The 24,927-nt window shown below is 43.0% G+C and overlaps 1 protein-coding gene across 2 annotated transcripts in view; it reads right to left on the bottom strand.

Annotated features, from left to right (window-relative positions):
- Positions 1-2,735: 2,735 nt before the first annotated feature.
- Positions 2,736-24,927, bottom strand: part of LOC143335969 (glutamate receptor ionotropic, kainate 2-like) — a 60,419-nt gene continuing 38,227 nt past the window's right edge. For both annotated transcript variants that reach the window (XM_076755704.1, XM_076755703.1), the window contains exons 7-16: positions 22,307-22,450; positions 21,384-21,491; positions 21,141-21,254; positions 20,811-21,017; positions 19,688-19,911; positions 15,883-16,001; positions 14,681-14,898; positions 13,441-13,666; positions 8,998-9,248; positions 2,736-5,449 (exon numbers count right to left, since the gene is read on the bottom strand). In XM_076755704.1, coding sequence (XP_076611819.1) covers positions 5,285-5,449; positions 8,998-9,248; positions 13,441-13,666; positions 14,681-14,898; positions 15,883-16,001; positions 19,688-19,911; positions 20,811-21,017; positions 21,141-21,254; positions 21,384-21,491; positions 22,307-22,450 — 1,776 coding nt within the window. In that variant the 3' untranslated portion in view covers positions 2,736-5,284. The remainder of the gene's footprint in view (positions 5,450-8,997; positions 9,249-13,440; positions 13,667-14,680; positions 14,899-15,882; positions 16,002-19,687; positions 19,912-20,810; positions 21,018-21,140; positions 21,255-21,383; positions 21,492-22,306; positions 22,451-24,927) is intronic.

The raw sequence follows: 24,927 nt of genomic DNA, 5'->3' as shown, positions 1-24,927 counted from the left end.
TGGGAAAAAAACACTCAGATAGAAAACCACATCCAAACAAATTGCTACATGACACAAAAGATCACTTCTTCAAATTGAAATTCATTTGCAGCCGAAACGGGGGTTCGGCCCCCCTGGGCACGCGTGTATGACTGTAGAAACCCACATACAGGTGGCAAATGGTGGAGCCTGTGCATACAAACGCGCACGCTCACACACAGAAACTGCACATAGCTCCAGTAAGACCATTAGATTTCTTCACGTGGGGCCAATGGTTCTTCCAATACGCCCCCCTGTGCTATCTCTGGGCAGACATATGCCTCTGCTGGGCAGGGTCCTAACGCGTACCAAATCATCACTTTTCAAGCAACAACGCAGCCCGGCTCAGTCAGTTACTGCAATTCCCCTTTTATTGCATTTCCCCAGGATTTCATATTATACATGCTGAACTCCACAGAAAGGAGTCAAAGCTCATATCTAGACCCGAAATGGCTGCAGAAGGGGAATCATCTACCGCAGGCTGAATATTGCACCAAAAAGTGCTCCGAGCTTTGTTGATATGAGCCGGCCACATGGTAACAAATCAATTACTCACACAGACCGTGCCAGGAATCAGTGATCTGCTTTAAGGAGGGTGAATAAAATGTTGAATTATTGATTTTTTGCCTTTTTGTCTGAAGCAACAGGTGCTTTTCTAGTCGGCATGTTCATTTGCTTTTCCCGGAAAACTCTATTTAGCAGCCACTTACACACTCATGCTAATTTGTTGTTCATATTTACACAATATGTAAATAGCTTCATTTAGCCATTAAAATGTTAAGCCAGTTTTCACACAATTTGCTCACATTTTGCAATCAATTGTACATTTTCAGAAGAGTGATATTTCCAAGCATTATTCTGCATGTGATTTGGATGTTCTACCTACCTGCAGTCTGCTGTTGCTCTTGGTGTGATACGTCATGTCAGGGGTGAACGATATGGACACAGTAATCTGTTTCTGTTACTGTAATTTCATATGATCATATCTATATATACTGTGATACTGTACCTTTTCTGAATATCAAGTGCACAACACTAAGAGAGTCTAAAGCCGTGTTACACTGGCACGGCAGTGCTTTGAGGTAAATGCTAACATCAGCACGCTAACATGCTCATAATGACAATGCTAACACGTTGATGTTTAGCAGAATGATTAGCATACTGCAGTGTAGTATGCTAAAATTTGCTGATTAGCACTGAATGTAAAAGCTTTGGCTGGTGGGAATGCGGCTGGTTTTGCATCAACTTAAGATGATGATGATTTTAGTAAAAAAGTTCAAAGTTATTCCAATTCATCCTGAGGGGGGCATGAATGTCTGTAGTAGGTATCAAGGAAATCTGTGCAACTTATTTCACTCAAATGTCAACCTCATGGTGGCACTAGAGGAAGTCAGGACATCATGAAAGTCATCAGGATTCATCCTGCGGGGACCATGAATGTGGGTACAAAAGTTCATGGCAATCCACCCAACTGTTTGCCAGCTGGTTTGTCTGTTTTATGATTAATCAGATCAAGGTCCTTCTAATTAATTGGTGCAAATATAATCTACAAATCTAGTTTGTCTTAAGCCAGACCTTCTCATTGATTTGTACTTTTGCCCACAGCTGTCTAATACATCAAGGGATATTAAGGGAATAGATACCACAGTATAAACAATCTCTGTTGGACACATTGATAACAGATCATGCTATACTGCATGTTGTTTTATCACCAACACCTACTGTATATAATGACTTTACAAATACATGTACTGCTACTACTACTAGAATACATGGGTTCCTGAATTATTAAAGCCAATGGGAAATGAGCAGAATACATTTCCTCCTTCCCAAAACCTTCCCTGGCAGGTGCTATTAGCTCATAATATCTGTATGACAAACCAAAGTCACATTCAGAAAGCGATTTTCTGTCCACAACGCAATCTCGGCCATTAATTGCCTAATGAACAAGATGTTATCCAAGGATACCTTTCCAATGACCACTTAGGAAAAGGAGGAAGAGGACTTAATATGATGGAAATAAGTGTGACAGACTAAACGGTCCCTGCTGAACGCACTGACGCATACTCTGACCTTCCCTGTCAATCTGGAGGGCAGACAGGGTGGCCATTTATGTTTGTGGCGGCAGGGCTCGGGCTGCAGAAGCAGTTTCATCATTACTCCCGAAACCTTGTCAGAAACCAAGAGCTGTCTGACCGCAGCCTGTGGGAGGGAAATAACAATAAACACTGAAAAATCAGAGAGTCAGAAGGCGTGGAACGTTCTCCAGCCCTTTCTGACAGGCTGTGCCGTCTCCTGTGTATCATTGTGAAGTCTGTATACCTACAGTCATCTGGATTCCTGTGATCTCAGAGGGGCGATTTTAGAAAGCTTGTGGCCAGAGGAAGTGATACACAGCTTGGCACGCAGCCAGGTGGATAGACGGAGCAGGGGGCCGGGCGGAAAAATAGCTGCTCAACATGCTTACAATCTTGATTTGATTAACAATTTAGCAATTACCTAATGCATTCCTTTGGATAATACAAATCACGTCTTTGGGCACTTAATCAATTAGAAGAGCCTGACATTTCAGAATATTGCGATGCATAATGCTCATCATTATGCTTCATAGCATCAGTTGATGCACTCTAAAATGAGTTAGCAAAACATACCCTGTCCTCTGCTCAATTGTTACCCGAAGAATGTGAAAGAGTTGTGTGAATGACATAAGGCAGGACTACAATTATGACATTTTTAATGACATTATTTGTAAAACCTTGCATCAATGTCAAATTCCATGAGCTCATATTTGTTTTTCGACAGGACAGCCAAGCCTTTGGAGTTGCTTCTAATAAATGTTTTCCAGGTTTTCAATCACTGCAGCTCGCACCGCTAGATTCGGCTGAGTGGAAAATGACAAGCGACACTGGTAGGATGCCAATGAGTTTCAGGATTATCTCCTCCCTGTCAATTTTCATAATGTGTATATGTGGTGGTTTTAAATAAGTCATTATTAAATATATCCTATATCCACTCATGTACAGCAGAGTTGTCATCACTAGCGTCTGGGTGCCTTTTTTGTCTCTGGAATCCCTGGAATAACCGGTGGAATGGTTAACTGGGTAGTGTGGGAAGACAGGGGCAGTGAAGAAGTGACCTACCAAGTATGCTTGTCATTTCACAACACGGAACAGAGTCAACAGACAGGAAGTGTCGCGGGGCCAAACGTGTCACAAAACGCATCTGGAGACAATGAGAAGATGAACGGTCTGCTCCATCCACTAGAGGAACACGAGTGGAGGAACGCACGAGACAAGGTGAGACACGCAGTGAGCGCCTCAACGCTGCTGATTACTCGCACATCAGCTGCACTGTTACACGCATTGACAAGTCGCCCATCGCCGAGGCTCACAAATTCATTCCTGACCTTGGAGGCGTCGTGGCACTCCATTGCTGTTGTGTAGCTTTCAATCATATCACGTGACCTTCCTCGGCAGATAGAGCTGTGGCCTGCTGGAAAAGTGCATGTTTAATTTGTCCTTTTTCTTTTTAATGAGCACTCTCATCCGTTGTTGGCTTAAGAGCTGACAACCGAACATATTTCATGTGTGGATGAAGATTAAGTGATATGATTGAAAGCTACAGCACAGCTACTAAATGGACCTTGCGTTGAGATTGTTTTCTTCATAGCTGATTATGCATTTTCACTGCCTGACCTCAATGCAAAAAGCTGCATTTTTGTCTGTTATTGAGTCCTCAGAGTCTTACAGAATCTGTCAGTGTTACAGGATTATTTTTACCCCCAATCCAATCGACTAGTTTTAATCATTTTTTTTTTTTTAAATCAAATGACGTTTTTCCTCCTGTAGTGCAGCAATTTGCATTATTTTGTCTTAAGTGAGGCTTTTAGGACTTGGCGCTAGTCTTTTTTAACTAGCAGTCTACAAGGGTCTGCAACAGCCTAGTAACGACAGTTATGTTTAGCACAAGCAACAAGCAATTTGCATGTTTTACTATGTCTTCATGATGACTCATCATAGCTACTAATAGTCAACCACACTTGTTGTCAGTAGGACTTTGCTGACAGATGCACTGCTCCAATTTCTAGAATGAGTCACCACCTTTCCTACTTTGAGCGCCGCTTAATTTTCATTATTCTTACCCGCCGAAAACCACCGCGTTGTCCCCAGATGGCATGTGCAGTACAGCTGGCCCCATGACACTGACAGACAAAAGACTGAATCTCTGATTGATGAGAGAAATGAACCCTACACAGCAGAGTTTGAAGCCCCATAGCCAACAGCTGATAGAGTTTGAGGGCTGAGTTGGTATCTGCTACATATTTTGTCCACAGGAGGGGCTACCATGATACAAAGTACTACAAAACCTCTTGTTCTTGTACAAAAACAAACATTTTTGTAGAAATCCTGCATTTTTAAACAACAACTGATACAGAGTGAAAACTGCAACCGCATGTAAGGACGGACATGAATAAGGACTTTGACAGTATACATTGCGTGTAGAGGCTTTGAACATAATAGGCATGGTAGAAAGTTCTTTACAGTGGCAGAACTTTGGCACGAGAAAGGCGTTACAGAAGAAAACGATGAGTATTTGACAAGGTCAGCAGAGATGATCCCAAACTAAATATCATTTCTATACATCAGGTCATACTAAACCATTTGGCACCGACGACCGTTCCCTTTGTTGGTGTGAGATTAGTGTTTGTTCAAATCATTTGAAAGAAAACTCAAGCCACTGAAGGGAGGGGCCGATGGGGTCACACACACATGGAAGGTAAGACAAAAAGGCATTGACATCAACAGAAAAACTACATCTGGTGTTACTGTCACAATAGAGTTTTCCTTTCTGCACAGGTGTCAGATAAGAGTGTGTGTGTGTGTGTCTGTGTTTCTCTTGAGTGTGTGTGTGTGTGTGTGTGCATGTGAGCCTATATGTGTTACGTGTATGTGTGTGTGTGTAAGTCCACTTCTAGTGTGGACCAGACTTAAATTTTGTCCCAAACCTGCTCGGATCCTTTTTCAATTTACACACTTCAGAGTCCTTCCTTCCCAGCTCCCTTCAAAAAGTGAACGTCACAGTGAGGTGACACTGCGCAGGTATCTATATTTCCACAGGAAACATCTGTCTACATAAGCAAGTGGGTTCAAAAGAATCCTGTTTTGACTGCTAACCTCAGTCTGTGGTTAAGTCAGCGTTAATTTGACCCCCCCGTCACCCCTCCGTGGTTTTAATTGAGGGGTGTGTTCGGGGGTATGCTCAGTGTTCACGCCATGGTTTCCTTTCCTGGGAGTCTCCTGTCGTTGAACGTGTGCATGTTAATGACCTCCTCTGTCTTAACGATGACGGGCGGCTGAGGCTTCTGTTTGAGACGGCGTTGGCACTTCAGAGACACGCGCAGCTCATCCATCATGGCACTGCAGAACGATCGCTGCAGAAGGCAACAGGAAAGAGGGAAAAGTTACAGCTGGTGCCGTAATGTTTGCCACACGACTCAAAACTGTGCAACTCTACTGCTTAAAATATAACCGGTAGCCAATATGTCTTGTTCCTACGGTTGAATGTTCCAGCTTCATTGTGCAGAATGATGTGTGCGCAGAGTTTGACACTGGAAAGCTGTTTTCACACTCATCTGCTGAAAGTGGAAAGTTTGTCCGAGCTCGTTGAAAATCAGATTTTAAGGAGTGGCCCTTTAACCAGCTTGGGAGCCAATCCTGGTCTAATATCCAACTTACACAAGTACAATATGCAAACTTGAAGCCTGTGGTGCACATACACTGACTTTTCAGAGAAGTAGGAGATCTTGTGTCCAACAGCCAAACTTCAGAAATGAAAAGTAATTACGTATTCATGGATTCTGGAATTCTAAATGAGGGAGGAGTAGATGTGGTTTTAAGGATTTTAACAAGATAACTGAAGTTTTTCTGTGGGAAAGCCACATCAGACGCAAGTTATTATTCAAAGCAGAGTATTTTATACACATCTTAAACCATGTCTGGACTAGATCTTTGAAAATACTTAATATTGGCAGGACATTGGCAGTGTGTATTCAGAAATTCTTGTCTATACAACTGATGAAAATGTATTTTCCTACATGTAGCGTGTATTCATGGGTAACATGGTGTTAATACTTTACTGTGCTGATTCTATTGTTTTAATGTGTTTGCTCAGAAAGTTACATCATGTCAAGTCAGTCTTATTTATAAGGGTTTTACAGCATATAACACCCACTATCTTTAAACCCCCGGTTCACATGAGGAACTTCGATGGAGAAAGAATTGTGTCTTTTTCTTGCCATGTTGGCCAAGAGAAAGACACAATCCTGATACCTCAGTAAAATAAAAGTGTGAAAAACATCCATTGTAATCAACTTGTCCAGCTGTATTTCTCTGTCTTTGTGCTGCTGGATCTGAAAGCTCCCCCAGAGCCAATTAACAGGCCATTTCACACGTCGTGTATGCATGTATAAAATCTGTGAAGTGTCCCTTTAATGTCGCTTTTCCTATAAAATCTGATCGAGCTATTGAGCAGTATCACCAACAAGCTGATAATAAGTGAATATGTAAACGCTGGAGAGACCAAATCTCTTTATATGACTCTTGAGCAACATTTTTTGGAAAAGCAGGACATTATTTAAAGGTCTGACGTGTCCCAGATTTCCCTCCTTTCAGCTGTACTGTCACACAAAGGTCTGGACGCTGCTTCAGAGCCTTTTGCAGCCTGCCAAGAACTGAGAGAAACATTGTTAATGTTGGCTTACAAGCAGAAAATGTAAAGGTACTGAACAAAGGACAAAATATCCACTTCAGCAGATTAAATCCAAAAATATTGGTGCTGTCTTTTAAAACCAATCAATCACCCCCTTGCAGAGTGACACTTGTTATGTAACCGCTGTAATATGGACCTCTGTTGTCCCGGCCTTACGTACGTGGTGTGAAATCCTATAAAATATCAATATGCTTGTGCACCAGTGTTGCCAAGAGAAATTGCCATACATTCACTTTGTGATTATGCTAAATCTAATTCAAAATCTTAGAGGGTGTAGGAGGAGAGAAGAAATAAAGGAGGAGAGAGAGCAGTAAAGTACGAGGCTATTATTCTTCCGTTTGTGTATGAGCGTAGGAGTGTGAGATGGATATCTGTAGGTGGCTTATGCACCAGATATCTTTGTTTTTTCTTCCATATTTACATATGTGTGTGTCTGGTGTATGAATGAGATATTATGTATATTTGGGAGGAGGAGTGATTGCAGACATAGAGAGGGGCAGGAAAGGGTGAGAGAAAAAGAGGTGGGAAACAACAAGGAGGGATATGAATTAGAGTGATGGAAAAAAGATGGAGGATGGGGGGGGGGTAAAAACACTGGTGAGGTTAGGGAGGAGGATGTTGGCAGGGAAAGAAAATAGAGAAGGAGAGGCTTGTTGTCAGCATGTAAATTACTAGCACCTTGGCAGCCTAGAGAGTGTGGCATTTGCAAATTATCTGAATATTGTGACCCAGTCTTGCGGCTCTTGATTAATGACAGCTAAGATGAGCTCTGAAACACATGCAGACTGTAAAGAAAAGCCTGAAACTAATTGCTTTTGCAATAAAGTAAGACGCCGCTGCGCTGTGCTGTGCTAATTCTGTAAAGGTAAATAATTAAAACACGCCACCAAACGGACTTTCACAATTATCTGGAAACATCACTGCACAAGTTAAAGTGCACCAAAATACATACTCCACACTGTGTGATGAATCATGTGCGCTCAGGACTAAAATAGAGCACAGATAGAACAGTCTGAAATATATTCAGTCTCTTGCTAGAAAGAAACATAACCGGAGGGGGCAGAAAAAAGCTGCAAATGGCGCCCTGTACGCATCTTCAGATTAAAAGATAAGTTCACATTTTTTTTCCAGTCTGTCACATTTCTTTACGTAAACTGCGAGAGATTTTGGCTGCTGCAATCATCCCTCTTGTCCATACTGGCTGTGAAGGGATCCCATCCTGATGTGTTTTCAAATTAAGGGATCCTCCTCCGCCCATGTTAAAATGCATCATCTAAATCAGAGGCTAAGATGAAGAGTTACACAAGTGGATACACTATTGACCAAAGTTACAGTCTCCTTAATTATCCCTCCACTGCAGCTCAGCATGGAAACACAAGAAGGAACTAAACATACAAACTTGGGTAACTCAGACAGCTGAAATGCCATATTAGCTTCAGCTCAGATCTCTTTTCAGCCAGTATGGACAGGAGTTACAGCTACCAGTAACACATGTATTTTCAGGCCATTTTCACACACTGAATCAGTTGATGAGTTGGTGAATTTGGTGTGTTTTCCTCTTGTTTTGGTTGCTTTTACCACAGAGAAAAATCCGAATGAGCCAAAATGCTGCCCTACAAACCAGAGCGTTCACTCATCGGTCAGAGGTGTCTGGGATGTGAGAATGGACATAAATACAGGAAGAAGTTCTCTGAAGGTACTGTGTTGCACAAGCCCTGGTCCGATTCTCTCTGTGCTCATCTGCATCCCACTACGCAAAGCTCAGTTCACCTAGTAGTTGGATTAGATTGAGCTTAAATCACGTTCCCACCACAAACAAACCTCTCCAAAGTTTGTTTGGGACAGGACTGAGACCACCTCCTCAAATGAGTGACGCCTGGTTGATGAGAGTTCAATTGATGACTTTCACACCAGCCTTAAGGAATTGCATGAACTGGGCACCAGGATTCATTTTGACTGAACCAAGCAGGTCGGGTGCATCTTTAGATAGACTTGAAAAAAATGTGGATTCATCCCTAACTTATTCCTGAACCTGCAAAAAGGAACAAACGTCCAAACTGAAAACACACTACAAGCGTACAATACAGTATGTGTGGGTTTCATGTCTTAAATTCAGGGATGAGTGATGAGTGCGAGACGTCAAACCCAAAATGAATTCCAGGAAAAGTGGCAAAAGCTTTCATTTTTAAGCACGAGAAAAGGCTCCAGTACCTTCTCCAGCTGGGCGTTCTGTTTAGACTTATAAAGGACCTCCCCCACAGCCACAAACACTGACAGCACCAGTCCTGCAGCCAGCACGATGAAGATCCCACCGATGTTCTGCACCCCCAGAGCGCTGGCCTCTTTGCTCTCCTCCTCGGGACAGCCGTTCCCTCTCCACCACTTCTCCTTCATCATGTGCAGCTTGCCTTCCTCCTGCAGCTGCAGAATGGCTATCGTGATCTTGTCTCTGTATGGAGAGCCTGCGAGGACAAAAACACCACATGAAACTATGATATAATAGCCAGATATGAAAAAGAAATAAAGTCATTGTTGAGTAGGTATATATAAGCGTTGGTGGGTGTATGCAACACACTGTGGCTTGCATGTGATCATATAACCTGTCATGTTATTGTTGGCTGCTTAGAGGGAGTTTTTTTGTAAGTCCTTCTTCAAATCCCACTAATCCCTATATTCACAGAGTGATTCCAAAATTCTCACTCCTCTCTGCAGTGTGTGAATTATAATGCACAGGGAGCTGGCAACAAAGACTTGGCTTTGTGAAGCAGAGCTGCTGTTGATTTTGACGAATTAGCTGCTGTTTGCGCACGCTTTCATATGCCATAAATGGCACATATAAGCAGGAAAAACAAGAGGAGCCCAGTGGGGTGTACATTACATTGGTGCGTGTGTCTTTGGGATTATATGTGTGTATCTGAGATAGGGTTGCTCTATCAGTGTGTTTTTATGCATTTTAATGTCATGATGAGGAAAAGAAACCAAATCCACAGACAGTGGGAAGGCGGCAGAATTAGCGACAAGGCATTAAGGCGCAGTGGGTGCTGCCATGATCAAAGGAGGAGTAATCGTCGCCGAGTACCCGAGTGGGGTCGCGTTCCTCTCCCATCCACAGCGTGTGTGACACAACACACGACTGATCGAGGCGCGGCGCGCACTCTCTGCCCCAACCAGGCCAAGGGAGATTAATACTTACTGTGAGCATTCATGTTTCATTTATAAACTGCTTTAAAAGCTTGTTAGTGCATTTATATGATTATAGAGTGCATGCAGGATGACGTCTGGTTGCATATTTCCATTTTGGGCTGCTTATTCAGAATGACTTAGGAGAGATGAAACATTGGTAAAATATACCATTTATATAATGCTGACATAGTAGAAATCATTTTGCGAACATGTGGGAACATTTTGTGCTGAAACTACAGGGAAAATGAACTCAATATGGCCCCAGGTAGCAGCACTTTGTCTGATGCTCTCATGCAGTTTTTCCTGTCAGCCTCTTTAGTTGATTCCCTCTCTGTCTCATCTATCATTTATCTATTGCCATCCATCATCCTTTCATCTGGATGTCTCTGTGTATTTAGACTGACAGAGGGGACATTAATACAAAAATGGAAAATTACACAAAGTGCTGCTGATTTTTGAACAGCATACCAGTGTTTGCGGCTCCTTTGATCATAAATAGTCTTGTATATTTTAGTGAGTGTACCTTGTGGTGTGCTTATGAGTACATGTGCTTTTTTTTTTGCGATGTACACAGAGGCATCTATTCATATGCATATGCAGTAGATATTTAGTGCCCCGCACGTGCGGTTCTATATATGCATGTGCACGTGCATGAGAAAAACATATGCTTGCTTCATTTGAAGATGAGACATCTATCAAGTATCCGAGTCCCCTGATTCTGGCTCCGCTCATATTTCAAATGATTAATGATGGCCTAACAAAGCAGGCCTTGGATAAATGCTAATAGGATGGGTCCTTAGAGAGGAGGATATGGGCCCAGGCGAATGGAAAAGCGCTGTGCTTGACACACTGTGCATACACAACTACCTGACAGATGTTCAGCACCAGAGGACATCCATCACTCCCACGCTGTCTGGCCTCAAGTATTAATGTGATCACAGTTTAAGTCGATAGCTTTAGATGACGCATTTCCGTTTTGGGAACAGGACGTGTGAAAACAGACAAGCACTAAGAGGTTCAGACTTATTGTACGGTTTGCTCTGGTTTATTGCCGTAACAGCCCTGCGGGGAATGAGCTGCTAAACAGTGTTGAGCGGGGCTAAAGTTATGGGCAGAAGGGTGACATGAAGGCTGAGGTCTTCATCAGTGGTGGAAGAAGTATGCAGAGCCTGTGCTAAGTAAAGGTATTAATGCCACACGGTAAAAATACTCTGGCACAAGTAAAAGTCCTGCAGTTAAAATCTTATTGGATCAAAGTATGCAAGCATCAGGAAAATGTACTTGAAGTATTAAAAGTAAAAATGTGCATGTGCCAATGTGTAAACAGGATTTTACTGCTGTAGGTGGTTGAGGAAGCGACTAATGGATATTTTCATTATGAAATAAATTCATTATGGATTAATCGGCTGATAATTTTCTCAATTAATCCACTGATTGTTTGGTTTGTAAAAATCCAGAAATGCCATTACAGTTATGCAGAGCTCAAAGTGACACATCTGCAATGCTTTTTTAAAATCCAAGCAATGGTATAAAATTAAAACATTTCAGAAGCTGGCACCATGAAACGGTTGGCATGTATGCATGAAAAGTAAATTTTAGGTCGACTGATCACTTAACCAACCAAATATTTCCAATGTACTTGTCTGTACTGTTGGTTACTCAGATTTTTAATCATATTTTATAGGCACTTCATATGTTTTTGCCCACAGGTAAACATGTTCATTGGTAACAGGTGATAGTATCAGTCGTTCACAGCAAGGAGGGAGCGAGGTTCACCACTTCATGAACACGTGATTGTATAAAGGAGATTACTACATGAGCTCAGGAACAGTTTGTAAAACTGCTGTCAGTAAACACAGTTCTTTTACACAGAGTCCCAACTGTTTTGGAATGAGGGCTATAAATCCCACCACCGCTCCTCGTGGTGTTTGGGACATGGAAACAAGAAGAACTCGTCTTGATGAAATTGAAATATTCCTATTCTTCTAAGCCGACTGCTGGCATGAAAACAGAGCTCACTTTGAACGAATGAAGCCATTAACTGTCTCAAGACCTCTTCTGTCACAGAGGAAACATTTTAGAGGCTATGATCAGCTTTATTTCTGAAATATTGAGCAATGAAATCAGGATTAGAGACTAAAATGAGTTAGCGGGCAGTAATAACTCTGAAAGGGGATGTTGTTAATCATTATTTTTTATGCATTAAAATGCTAAACCACTTATCGCTGAGTTAAAGTGATTTGGGGTGTGTTTTGAAGTCGTATATTTCACACACTCGATTAACACATAAACGAACATACAACTGATCCACGTCCTTGGTCTGTGTGTCCATCTCAAGGGCGTCACACTAAGTACTTATGCAGTTATGGAGCCACAGCGGGACTATATTTCACAGCATCACTTCAGCTTTGTTACAGCCACGGCAATCATGGCATCCCTGCAGATCCATAACTGCCCCATACTCATCAGCAGGAGCTGGGTCCAGATGTGGAAGGGCAGGATGAATCCTCCACATTTTGATAGCCTTCATATCTCTGATGATAGATGTGGCTATTACAGCTGGTTGCAGTGCTCTCGGTGGCCTCGTCATGACCACTCTAACCTCTGTGACACTGGGACTGGAGCCATCGCCAGCTTTCCGCTAGGTCCCCCTGGAGGAATAGGGCTGTAAGCTGCATGTTTATTAACCCTGACAAAAAACTGCTTTATATGCAGCAAAACTGTTATCATCTAATAGGAAGCAGAGAGTTTCAAATTTATGATATAATTTGCTGGAAGAAAACATTGCTTTTGATGGTTTTCGCTCCTCTGCCTCACGATAAGATAATGGTGCTTTAAAATGCCAGATTAATAATTTTTGACAGGAGCTGGGTCAAATAAGAAGCTGAAGAAATGTTCTTAGAGTTCTTTTTACGCTCTTTGAAGTGCTTTGTTTTTGTGGTTTAATGCTCACATACGATTCAGACAGTGTCAAGCAAGTCACACGGAATTGTACTAAATTGACTTTTGGGTTGTTTTCTGTGATTTATTTTCACTGCCTGGTACTCCAAAGTAGGCTAAAACACACCATTAAAAGTAGTTCTGAACGTTGTTTAACCCAGGTTTGCTGCTCCACTCTGTAAATAATCCTGTGAGAAAATCGTTATTGCTGGAAAAAGAACCACACTTGGTAAGGCAGAGCCCGAACGGAGCCTGTTTCTTGAGCCCCGGGCACTTTTTAACCTTATCCATAAATTCAACCATTCGCCTTTCATTAAGCTAAACCTTTTACACCTAACGCTGTTGAACCATTATAACCGCAACGCCATCAATAAAGGTCAACCTTTCCATTCTCAGAGCATATCCATCATCCACGCTATACGCCTTTATCTGTCACATAGCATCTGCAGTGTCTCTCTCTGGTCTAAGGCTTTTCATACGTCTTTTATAACACAGCAGGCATGTAGAGGTGTAGAGGTTTGAGGTCTTTACCCATTGGTGTTCCCACTCCATAGGCTTTGGAGTCGATGAGGCCTCCGATCTGCGTGAGGTTGCAGTTGCGCTGGGTGACAAACTCGATGGTGGTGGACTCCATGAGGAAGGCATAGTCCGAGGTCAGGACGCGCTGGATGCCCTCCTCCACGTTCTTCACCATCACTGATTGCCTCCTGCTGTTCATGAACTCCCACATCTTATCGTAGGTGGAGATCTTTGTTTTCTACAAGATACCGGAGAATGGAAGTGGAGTGAGATTGTTTGGAGAAAACACTGATATGATGATACACTGATATGTCCATCCAAAAAAGGAAGACAGAGTTAGAATAACCCTGAGGATTTTCATTTAGATGCTGCTCATGATCTGCATCGTTTCAGAAATAGCAATTCAATGTTTTTACATTGTGCAAATATGTTTATATGCAACAGTAGTCATGGCAGAGTCCGCCATGATTGAATCACAGGAGGTGATGCATGACAATAATCCAGTGTTTATGTTCTTAATTTTATCTCATTGATTATGTTTACTGCTCACTAATTTTCCTTGATTATTCCAAATAAGACAACATCCTGAATTTGATAGAGGTCGTGTAAACAGCAGCTGTATTAAAATACTGCTGATGCAAACTGAACATTTCCCACTACTGGTTCACATTCAAAGTGTTGGAATGGCCAAACACGGGTGTGGCTTTAATTGTGAAGCAGCCACAAAGTGCAACGTATTTGTCACCAAGGTCGGCGCTAACTGCGATCGTTCATCATAAATGCATCCACAAAACAGGACATGGTCATTTTCTGTGGTTTTTGACAGAGGATCATTTTTAAATATTGCAGGGAGTAATGGAACAAGGAGCTGCCAAGGTGAGCTATTAGATGAAGAGCTGCAGAGGACAGGCTGCACCTCCATCTCTGCAGCAAGGTAACCAACTCCTGTGCTGCGCTCTGCTACTCAGCATGGAAACTGTGGTTACATCACTGACTGACGTCTTTATGAAAAGAGTTTGTCGGGCTGCACAGTAAACAGATACACCAGTTGTCTCTTGTGTTGCATATATGGCAAAGTAGCTCAAATGGTGTTCTCTGAAGTATGAGTGACAACACTTGTTGTTACCACCAAAGACCACAGGTGTCGCCAATTCAACCAGAATCGAAACCTTCCACATTATAACTTCAATTAGTGAGAAAGGAAGATTTCCCATAAAACCACCCAATAAAACACCCTGGCAGACACAGCTACCTTGAAGAAGGTCATGGTGGCACCATCCTCCACCACCCCGTACAGGATTTTAGTTTGCTTGGCCAGGTCATCGGCTGAGTCTATGGGCGACTCCATCCTCTCCACAGTGAGGAAAGCAGCCAAGTTGGCCGTATATGAGGAAATGATGATGAGGGTGAAGAACCACCAGATGCCTCCCACTATTCGAGTCGACAGGGCCTTGGGCATGAGCTCTGATCCTGGTGTGAGGGAGGTGGCAGGAGTTAATGGTACGCTGCAAAATGTATTAATCTCAGCAAGTCCTCATTACGATTCTCATCTTGCATTCAACTGTAAAGTTTATTTTTAACATGGAAAAAACAAGATAAAATGAGTTCCTTTAAAAACAGTCGAGCTTGTTTCAAGAACTGTCTTTTCAGCTCAGGCAGATGCGCCACTCGCGTCGAAAAGAAATCTCTTGAGAGAGCTCTCAAAACAAGATGACTGTCGGATTTCAAACAAGTGAAATTATCTTGTCTCAGTCAAGTGAGAGCTTGAAATAATGCAGGAGACTCAGAAACACGCTGTTCAAAACGTCTCCTGAGAACAAGCCGTTTGCATAAATCAATTCGATCAAATCAAACACATTCAGTATCGATAGCTCAGAACAGTGTGGAGAAGTGACAGGCTGTTTGGGCCAGAGAGTCATGTACCCAAGGTAACCTCACATCCTGACTCCACACCCCACTGACCTCTAGGTGCTGATGGGCCAAGGACAAGAGGAGAGGACACTGGGTATTATAGTGCTGTCATAACCATGATGAAAAGCACATTTAATTGACTGTATATTATTTGAATAAATCTTAGCAGTCGGGCTATTTGAGCTGCTGCTGATAAAAACATTGATATACATAATATATATATATACATAATGTCTAATTCAGGCTTTTAAAAGTAGGGTAATTAGATTTACTCAAGTGGAGAGCTGATCAAATCTATCTCTGTCATATATCTCTTGACATATATAGGTTTATTCTACGTTCCCATGAGCTAAGTTAATTAAAAAAAAAAAAAAATCATCACATGCACATTTACACCAAGTCATTTCTCTCTAGCCGGGGAACCCTCAGAGGTCTCTCTCTGTTGCCGCTGGCTTGGATCAAACAACCCAACCCTCAGAGACAGTGGGATGTAGAGAGCTCCAGCTCCACAGAGCAACAGCAGCCACAGGCTGAGGCAACTACCTTGCTGCATGAGAGCCCCAACTCCAAACCAGAAACTATTGAGCAGCGTAAAATTGTTTTCCACTACATCCGAGTCCGGGTTGCATGGATGCGGGTTGTACCACTCATAAGGGCTAAACCTATAAAAGGAGAGAGCACACAGAGAGACATGTCAGCACAAAGCAAAGAACAGGGTGTGTTCCCTGGTGCAGATTAAACGGCACATAAAACATAAATTTTGAAAACATTGTGAGCAGGAACAAAGGGAATGTAAATGTGTAGGAATCCTGTGTTGTGGCCTCAGGGTCAGAGCTTGTGCAGAGACCAAAGCAAATCATTCTGGCTTTCACTGAGATCAACTTATTGGCATATTCAAATGCCATCAGTTTATTGTGAGAACAGATCAATAGGCTGGAATAACACTGTCACTGGTGATAATGTCCTGGAGCGTGATGATCTCTGGAGCTCATTTGGATTCACTGACTCAGGAGCCTTTATGTGATTCCCCCAGCAACTGCAATCACAGTTACTCTGCTGATGCCACATCCTCCTCCACCCCCAACACGGGAATGCTTCTCTTTTTTCTTCTGCTTTCCCAACAGCCATCTCTGTTCTCCAACTCCCTAGCTCATTTGCTTCTTTCCTCACACTCCCTTCTCACCTTCATTTCTTTTCCCCATTCCCAACCCCACTACCTACACCTCATTTCCCCCACCCAGATTGCCTCGCTTCCCTTATGAACGTCCCCCTTTCACCTCCTGCTTCCTGCTTTAGCTGATTGTCTTCAGGTCAACTGTGGACGTTTCTCATTTATTACCCTAAGCAAAAGTGGCATGGCATTAGCGCAGGGTGATTGGGTTAGCGTTCAGCATCAGGATCTGATTGAGTTTGTGCTGAAGTGGGTGATAAAGGGAACAATGCTTATGCAGAGTTAGGGGGCCCGTCAGGTGAGTCGGTTTTGGAGCTTTTCCCCCAACATGCTGCATGCTAATAAGCCCATGTGCTCAATCTTAAAGGCTCAGACTGCGTAGAAATGTGATGCAATTTGTCAGCTACGCTTTTAGAGACGCACAGGGACATAATATATATATATATATATATATATTTATATATATATACACTCTGTGTTTACAAGACACAGAGCAGCATTTCACATTACCAAACCAAATGTTATTTGATGGCTGTTTTGTGGCAGTGCTATTTGCCACAGAGACTGCTGCAGATCTCCATACAGATATGTCATTTGATCTTTCTTTGTTGCGGCAACAGTCTAATTAACAATCTTATTGCACAAGCGTCGTGAATGTGGCAACATTTTTGTCATATTGTCATATATTTCCTATGCCGTCCCACATGAGATTCATCTCCGCGGATGTGGTTGTGATGACACGCTATAATTCTTCCTGTCAACCCCATCAGGATGCCTGATTTGCTGGAATGTCAATGAGCTCGGTCTCCTTGAAACCACAGGCAACTGAAACGGTACAATGGCCTTGTGGAGCTGTGCGGAATGCAGCGTGTGCACCAGCATGTGTTCATATGTGTGTATGGTTTTATGACTGTGTGTATCAAGCCTCGGGTGCATGCACACATGTGCCTGTGACTTTATAGCTGTGTGGGTGTGCACTTGTCTGTAGTAGCAACTGTGCATTTGCATTGGCTCAATCAGATCCATCTCATAGGCAAATATTTTCTGATGATTTATTTATGTTGTTAGATGTTATATATGATGCTGAGCTGCAGCCTGAGGCCAATTGTGGATGATATTCGATATGCGCCGTGGGTCAGGTAGTGTAAATCTGGGGAAATCTATACAACACACACACTGATTGGATTGCGTTTGTCCCCCTCAGTGTCTACACGTGTCTTCTGTATGCACCCGGCCCAATGGCTTCTCTGTCTGACCTTTGCCTGGAGTCGGCCTGTATTCCTGCGGGCCGTGTTCTGCACACTGATCACCAGGAAGAAGGCAATGTGGAACATGCGGACTTAAGGTCACCTCCTCACACCCAGCACGAGGGACACGTAGAAATGTGCACAGAATTTTAAAAAGATCTCTCCTGTTCCTCGCCTCCTTCGTCCGTCCCCGGCCACAATAACACAACACACTCCCTCCATTAACTGTCTGTTGGATTCGATTACTCTGGCTGGCATTATAGATCTGCTGTCTTTCTTCTCTCAGGCCAAGTGAAGAGGCTGTGCTGGGGGTGTTAAAATCATAGGCGTCCAGGACTTGGACTGCAAAACTGCAGCAGCCTGTAATTACATGTAAACACGTTATAATACAATTCGAATCATCCGTTCTTTGGGGCAGGTGGACATTTTGCACGCAGGGAAAGGTTTTATGATCTGAGAAAATACCATTTGTTTTGTTAATAACGAGAGGAATCAATTCAACCACAAAAAGTGCTGGAAGGAACCACTGAGTGAAATGTATTTCTCTCGAGCTTGAAATGAGATAGCTTATTTTGTCAGGAAAAAAAGCGCGTATGTGTGTGGGAAGCAGTTCAAAGACGTGAATCCCCTGGTGAGATTGAGGTGTTTAGTGTTTTATTGTGCAAAACCAGGACTTCATAAGCTCCCTCCATTCAGTCTATTTGCAGGGGATTAAAGAAAATAATATACTCTGCATTTGGGGGATTGACCAATCAATCGGCGGCCGTGCAATCAATACTACAATTATGAGAGAACCGGCTCAGTGAACTGTAGAAAACACTGTACTTCAGAAACTTTCCTCGATTTTTTTGGCCACACAGCGTCAAGGCAAACGCTATTTATTGCCACGGCGTGCAAAAAAAAAGGCACAGTGCATGCACGCAGACAAGAGCATTACAATTTAAAAAAAAGTACAGAGGCCATTTCATTACAAGCAGAAGAATATCAGTATAATTGCATGCTAATCACTTACCCTGACCAGCCATGGAAACAAAAGGGCTACGGGTATAATTTGCATATTCTGAACTAACTTAGGTGACAGTTGCTGCTTTTCCTCTCGTGTGATCATTTTGCCGGTAACATTTAGTGAGACGTGCATTAAACCCAAGCCTCTCAGGATGAAAGCAGAGAAAGAGGAGCCCTGGGCTTAACACACATCTTTCTACATTGGTCATGCATCGAGGGGTTTTTAGGGGGTGGGTTCATCAAGATATGTGTAAGAATTGTACTTGTACAGTGTCAGCATTATACTTGTACATCTCTTGCAGCTGATTAAGAGATATATAACGGGTAGCTGGTTTTACAGTTGCTGATGCTTGTGCAAATCGGCCTGAAATAGTGTGAAGAATCAGCTGATTTTAAAGACCACACCAGTGTTTTTTATTTGTTTTTGCTCATTTACGGTAAGGTAATGAAATCAGAGTAGCCATTCATTCCTTTTTATTACCCTTTTCATTCCTTTCATTGGAACTAATTCATCAATGAATGATAATGAAGCTTAAACAGTTATTTTTTTAAATCTTTGGGTGGCGAGTTCAAGAGCTGATGGGAGGCTGTTGGGCAGCCGATTGTATTTATTATAAAGTATGTAGAGTATAAGAAAGCATGTAAAAACACCAGCATGGTCCTTTAAAGTAATGTATTTAGATTGTGTTGTAGAGCTACATCACTGAAGTCATCTAAAAAAACGGGCTGCCCGTTGCAGGAGTGCTTTTTCCACCAGTCACAGCTTGATGATTTTCAGTGAATGAATTCCCCTCTTCAGGTCCAGAGGGAGCAACTGCTGTGTGTTAGTGATAGCAGGCAAACAGGTGGGGAAGAAGGAAGTGGAGGAAGGAAGGAGGGAGGGAGGGAGGCAGGAAGGAAGGGAAAGGGAGGGTGGACATGTTACCTGGCTATGACAAACAGCACACAACTGACACCCAAGCAAGCCAGCAGAATATACATCCAGATATCGGGTGAGAGGGGGTTGAGGAAGGAGAAGACCCCTGGGTTGGTGCCGTTGGGCTTGCGGTACAGGATACTTATCCCCAGTGTCATGAAGGGCTTCGAGAAGTCGATGACCTTCTCTCTGACGTAGGTGATGGCCAGTGGAGCCACCGCCAGGTCTGCTTTCTGTAATGAGATAATGGGGGGGGGGGGGTTAGGTGTTTGAGTACACCAATAAAAGGCAACCAATCGAATTAACATCTGATTTCTGTCAACGGCAGGTCTGGTCAATATGTAGAGGAGCCATGACAAGGGGAGAGAAAATAGCTGGGGTCATTAGTTCAGATAGATTAGCAGGTGGGAGGCGGAGATTTTCTGGAAATTACAGGTTATATGTCGGATCCTTCTCAAGTGGTGTCAGAGGTGAGTCACCAAGGCAACCATTTTGGGATTATCTGTGACAAATGCACCCTGTGTCCCCTCTCAATTTAAGATTAGCCGTCTCTGATGCTAAGCACTTCCTCTGAGTTATTTTTGCATAACGCCTCCAAGAAACGTTATTCATCGAACAGACACAGTTGAACGGCGTCTTTTCGGTTGATTTTCTGCTTCAGATTTCTGAGATTCTGCCGGTGGTGCCCTTTTGTTTTTCCCGCTGCTCATGCTAAACTACCATTCATGTGGAAAAATGTTCAATTTTCTATGTGCTTAAGATTTGCAATCTCCATTTTATCAAATACGTTTGAATCCTAAAAACCTTACTATTATGAAATGAGAACTTTGTGAAAAGGTCATCCAGTTTGGCCACAAGTGACAATTCTGGTTAAATATCAAATGCTAAAACCCAGTGTAACACTAGCACTAGTAGAGAACGGTAATAAAGCAACTTGATTTCACAATATCAGTTACTAGCAGTAATATTGACCTATGATTTGTTAACGTTAGCTAACATTAGCCAACATAAGCTGCTGGTCATGTCAGACCAAGCAAGGCCATAACCTCTTGAAATTTATGATAACATCTGCACGTTTTCTGGTGCATTTTCTGCATCTCACTATGTGCAACCTTGGTGACAGTTGACTCACGTGGTCCATGAGCTCCCGCACCATGCCGTTCCATTGGCCCGTGCTCTCATCCAGCGCTCCGTACTTGCCATCTTCCACTAATCGCACCTCATAGCGGAAGCCCAGGATGCCAGACAGCTCCCTGAGCAGGTCGATACAGTAGCCCTCGAAGCGGTCATTCCCATAAAGAGGCTTATCTGACTTCTTAAACATCACATATGGCTCCTCCTGTACAGGGAAAGCAAACTGGTGTACAAGCACGTCTGCCAGTTTGGTATTAGATATTGAGCTGTTTTTTTTTGTTTTTTTCTGTGTGTATTTCTGCGTGTGTGTGTTTTGTTGTCTGTCTACCAGTATGGTGGATACGCGCAGGGATTTGTTAGCCAGTGAGTCTGTGATGTTGGATGTCTTGCTTTTGTGAGTCTCTGTCATATTCAGACCGCTGGGAGGATCCCATGTTCCAATCTGTTGAAACAATTCAGTGTCAAGTTTAGATCACCTTGTCTTGTCAAGCGAAAGGAAAAATGAACATCCAGACCCACACTTCCTCTGTTTCTCCTTTGAGACTCAGAAGCTAGCATCAGCCACACCAACCTTTTCCAGCCCCTCCTCCTTCAGACTGATGACGTCCAGGTCGAAATCTGTCCTCAGCCCATTGGTCTTGTTGAAGAGAACACGTCCGGTCAAACCATCCCAGTGAGCCTACAGACGGAGGCGCACAGCATAATAAAACTGAAATCCTCAGCTCTCCACGCAGTCATTCCATTAACCTTAAGGTATCGTCTTTCTCAACAATATCAATCCAAGCGCTAACCATAAAACTTTTTCTGTCCCAATTATGAATTCCGTCTGGCTCTCCCCTCACTGTCTATCTCAACAACATAACAAGAAACAATAAAGCGGCGAGAATAGAATCAGGTTTGACAGGTATGAGTTCATTATGCATGTGGTTCATTGTGCTTGAAGTTTCACTTCAAAGCCATTGGAGGAACAGACGGGCATGGAGAGCGATAGCAGACACAGGAGGGGGAAGAAGCGCCAGCTACTACAATGGCTCATTCTGAAAATTACCTGCAATGATACCATCCACAGAATGAAAGAGCTTTGTAGAACAAAGCAAATGGCTGACCCTGACTAGAGTTAAGGAGACACACAGCCGCTTTGATATAAACACTGGTGGAGATATGCACCCAGAGAAAGTGGGAGAAAGGGAATGAAACCTCACAGAAAACACGCAGTTAATGTGGATAATGCAGCGGCTATTTACTGCGCATTACCACGAAGATTAGTGACTGTTAAGATTGAGAACAAAAAGTTGTTATGTGGATGGATGTTTATGTGGGTTTTATCTTGATGATCACAAGAAAAAGAGAAAAAGACACAAAATGATTTACAACTAAATGCTTGCAAATGTGTGATTGCACTAATCAATATAGCATGCAACTGCAGTGTTGTGCAGATTTCACAGATCAGAGGTCGAGCCGGGGTGCACGCTGATCGCACTGGCGGCCTTGTACCTCTTTGATGAGGCTGATGAAACGCCCCCCGAAGCGCCACGGCTTGTGGCGATTGCACTGCAGAGAGCTGACGGTGATCTGCTGCGACTGCTGCACCGCCACCGCCACCACGTGCACGGCGTCGTACATCAGCGCCGCATCCGTCTGCAAACAGGAGGGCAATATCATAAGACATTTTTACAACACCTGCCAATACATCTGTCCACATGACCTTTTAATCGGCCCATTTGTTCACCTGCGGAGGAACATAAGAAAGTGTGTGAAGTCTCGGGTGACTTGCTTTACTCTTTAGACAGGACAAGAGAACATAAATTAGGAGTAATGCCAGCAGTAAATGCCCTGCACAAATGGCACAGTGTCTCAGCCTGTTAGTAAAAATACCCGACCACTGTCTGAGGCAATGAGAAAGCTCCGCCAGGGAGAGTCTTTCAGTGGAAGGCCAGCCTGTCACGGTGAAGACTAATGGTTCCTGATGGGTGTGCCTGTTCTCCAGAGAGAGAGAACGCAAAAGAGGCGCCAGCGCAGATGGGACAACTCTGACTGGCAGACTTGGTGTAACATGCTAAGCACACAGCACAGAGCAGATAGCTGGGATTCATAGTGCATGGAAAAGTATGGACGATAGCCATCCTTATAACCCCAGTAATAAGTCATCAAAGGGAGTGAATTCCTCACCCTGACATGCTGAGATTTATCTCTACCGCTCTGCCTGGCACACATGAATTCCTTTCACGCTGTCTGTCCTCACACTTTGAGACACTCCACATTTACTCAGGTCAACACATTACAGCTCAGCTCAGATCCTCTTTCCATGGTCCCACACAGGCTGAAATACGCTGTGGTGATCATATTTGACAAGTCCTGGGTGACCAGCCTGCGAGGGAGTATGAAAAATGACTTTGAGACCACAAAGTATCTGCAGCTATAGGGTCTTTGTGGATGTGCTGGGCTGTCAGAGAGAATGAGCGGGGCTTCAGCGCAACTAGGCACACAGCAGGAGACCACTGAGCTGCTGTTCACTTCATATCAGCCCCCTATGTTGTCTCTATAGGTGCACCGGAGCATCCGTGCCATCTATGTGGGAGAAAAGGGAAGCAGGAACGGTCTGGGAGGGACAGACATTTATGCTACATGAACAATTTATCCAACCCATATTTATGGTGGCAGGTCAATTACAAAAATGAATCGAACTTCCGACAGCAAGAAGAGAAAATTCAAGATAGAGTGGAGGGGAGGGAGTGTGTGCGTGGTCGTGGCTGTGGGCAGATTGTCAGTTTTTAACTTGTTCCCCCCAGTTCTCCTGCACTTTTGGAGCTGGTGACTGCTAATGTCAAAGGCAGCAACAGATCAGAGGATGGGAAACCCATCTCTGCACTCTTTCATCCCCTCTGCTTCCCTGAGAAAGGGAACAGCTAGTGCCATATCTGCTCTCCCAGTGCATGCAGTGTGTGGATATGTGTGTGTGTCCTAGTGTTGTGGTGTTCATGGCAAAGCTGATTAGGAAAAGAGTCTGCTAATCTATTTCATGAATAGTGGGGAGGAGTTCTACTCACAGTCCAAACACTATTTTCTCCACTGAAGGGAAAGTTCATCACGTCCTATCATCCAATTATTCTGTTAGCAGCTCCATGCAAAGACACGCAGTTGGAATGAATGCAGCTTTATTTGAACTGTTTTTGGAGATGTGTTTTCAGCTCAGTCTGATTTTTAGAAAAGTTACAATAATCACATTCAGTTTCATTCCACTTCAGAAGTACATCGCGCATTTTGAATTCATTTATTCAACAAATTCGCTTTGGAAACGATTAAAGTTTGACATGTTGGGATTCATGCAATGCAAATAAAATCTGCCTCCTGCAAATCTTTTTTTTTATTTTGGTTTTGCTTTTGACCTTTTAACTCTCCTCCGACAACCTTGCCTTTGCCCCTTTGAATCAATCAATATCACATTCCTATTCTTCGAACTCTTTATTCATCTGGGTCAAACTACAACATTCAAGGCATCTTCCAGTAAAACATTGTGCGTATTAATCTATTCTGTGAAAAACACTTCTGAGATAAAAAAAAAAAATCTGACAACTTGTTTGCTAAAAACCTCTGACAGTATGTTCAATAAAAACAGATACCGTTTGAAGGTTGTGCTATTTTAGTTTTCATGCTGAATTCAGCTTGATTATAAAATCCAGCTGGGATATTTTAGCACAGCCTGCCCGGTGTGTACCCCTCCTCTCGCCCACTGTCAGCTGGGATCGGCTCCAGCCCCCCAATGACCCTCAAAAGGATAACTGGGCACACTGTAGTTAATGAATGGATATTTTAGCACACCCCTGAGAATTGGAGAATTTGCAAATGACAGACTACTTTACGATGATTTATATATGTGTGCAGTCTCCTGTTTCACGTGGAAAAAGCCTTAAAACATACTACAATGCCAATTTTATAGAGTGACGCAGTAACAATATATACTGTGCGTGCTTCATCAGCAGCAGTGTAAAGAGCTTTTTATGTGGGCAACATTAGAGACGGCAATTTTTTTATTGCAACATAAAGATCAATTTGGCTTCAAGATTATTTGAGAACAGGAGTTTATTAGATGTTTTACAGTATAAACACAGTTGTGC

Source organism: Chaetodon auriga, chromosome 18, assembly GCF_051107435.1.
Source record: "Chaetodon auriga isolate fChaAug3 chromosome 18, fChaAug3.hap1, whole genome shotgun sequence".
NCBI lineage: Eukaryota > Metazoa > Chordata > Actinopteri > Chaetodontiformes > Chaetodontidae > Chaetodon > Chaetodon auriga.
Note: the sequence above shows the minus strand (reverse complement) of the source record. Positions and strands in the feature narration are given on the sequence as shown.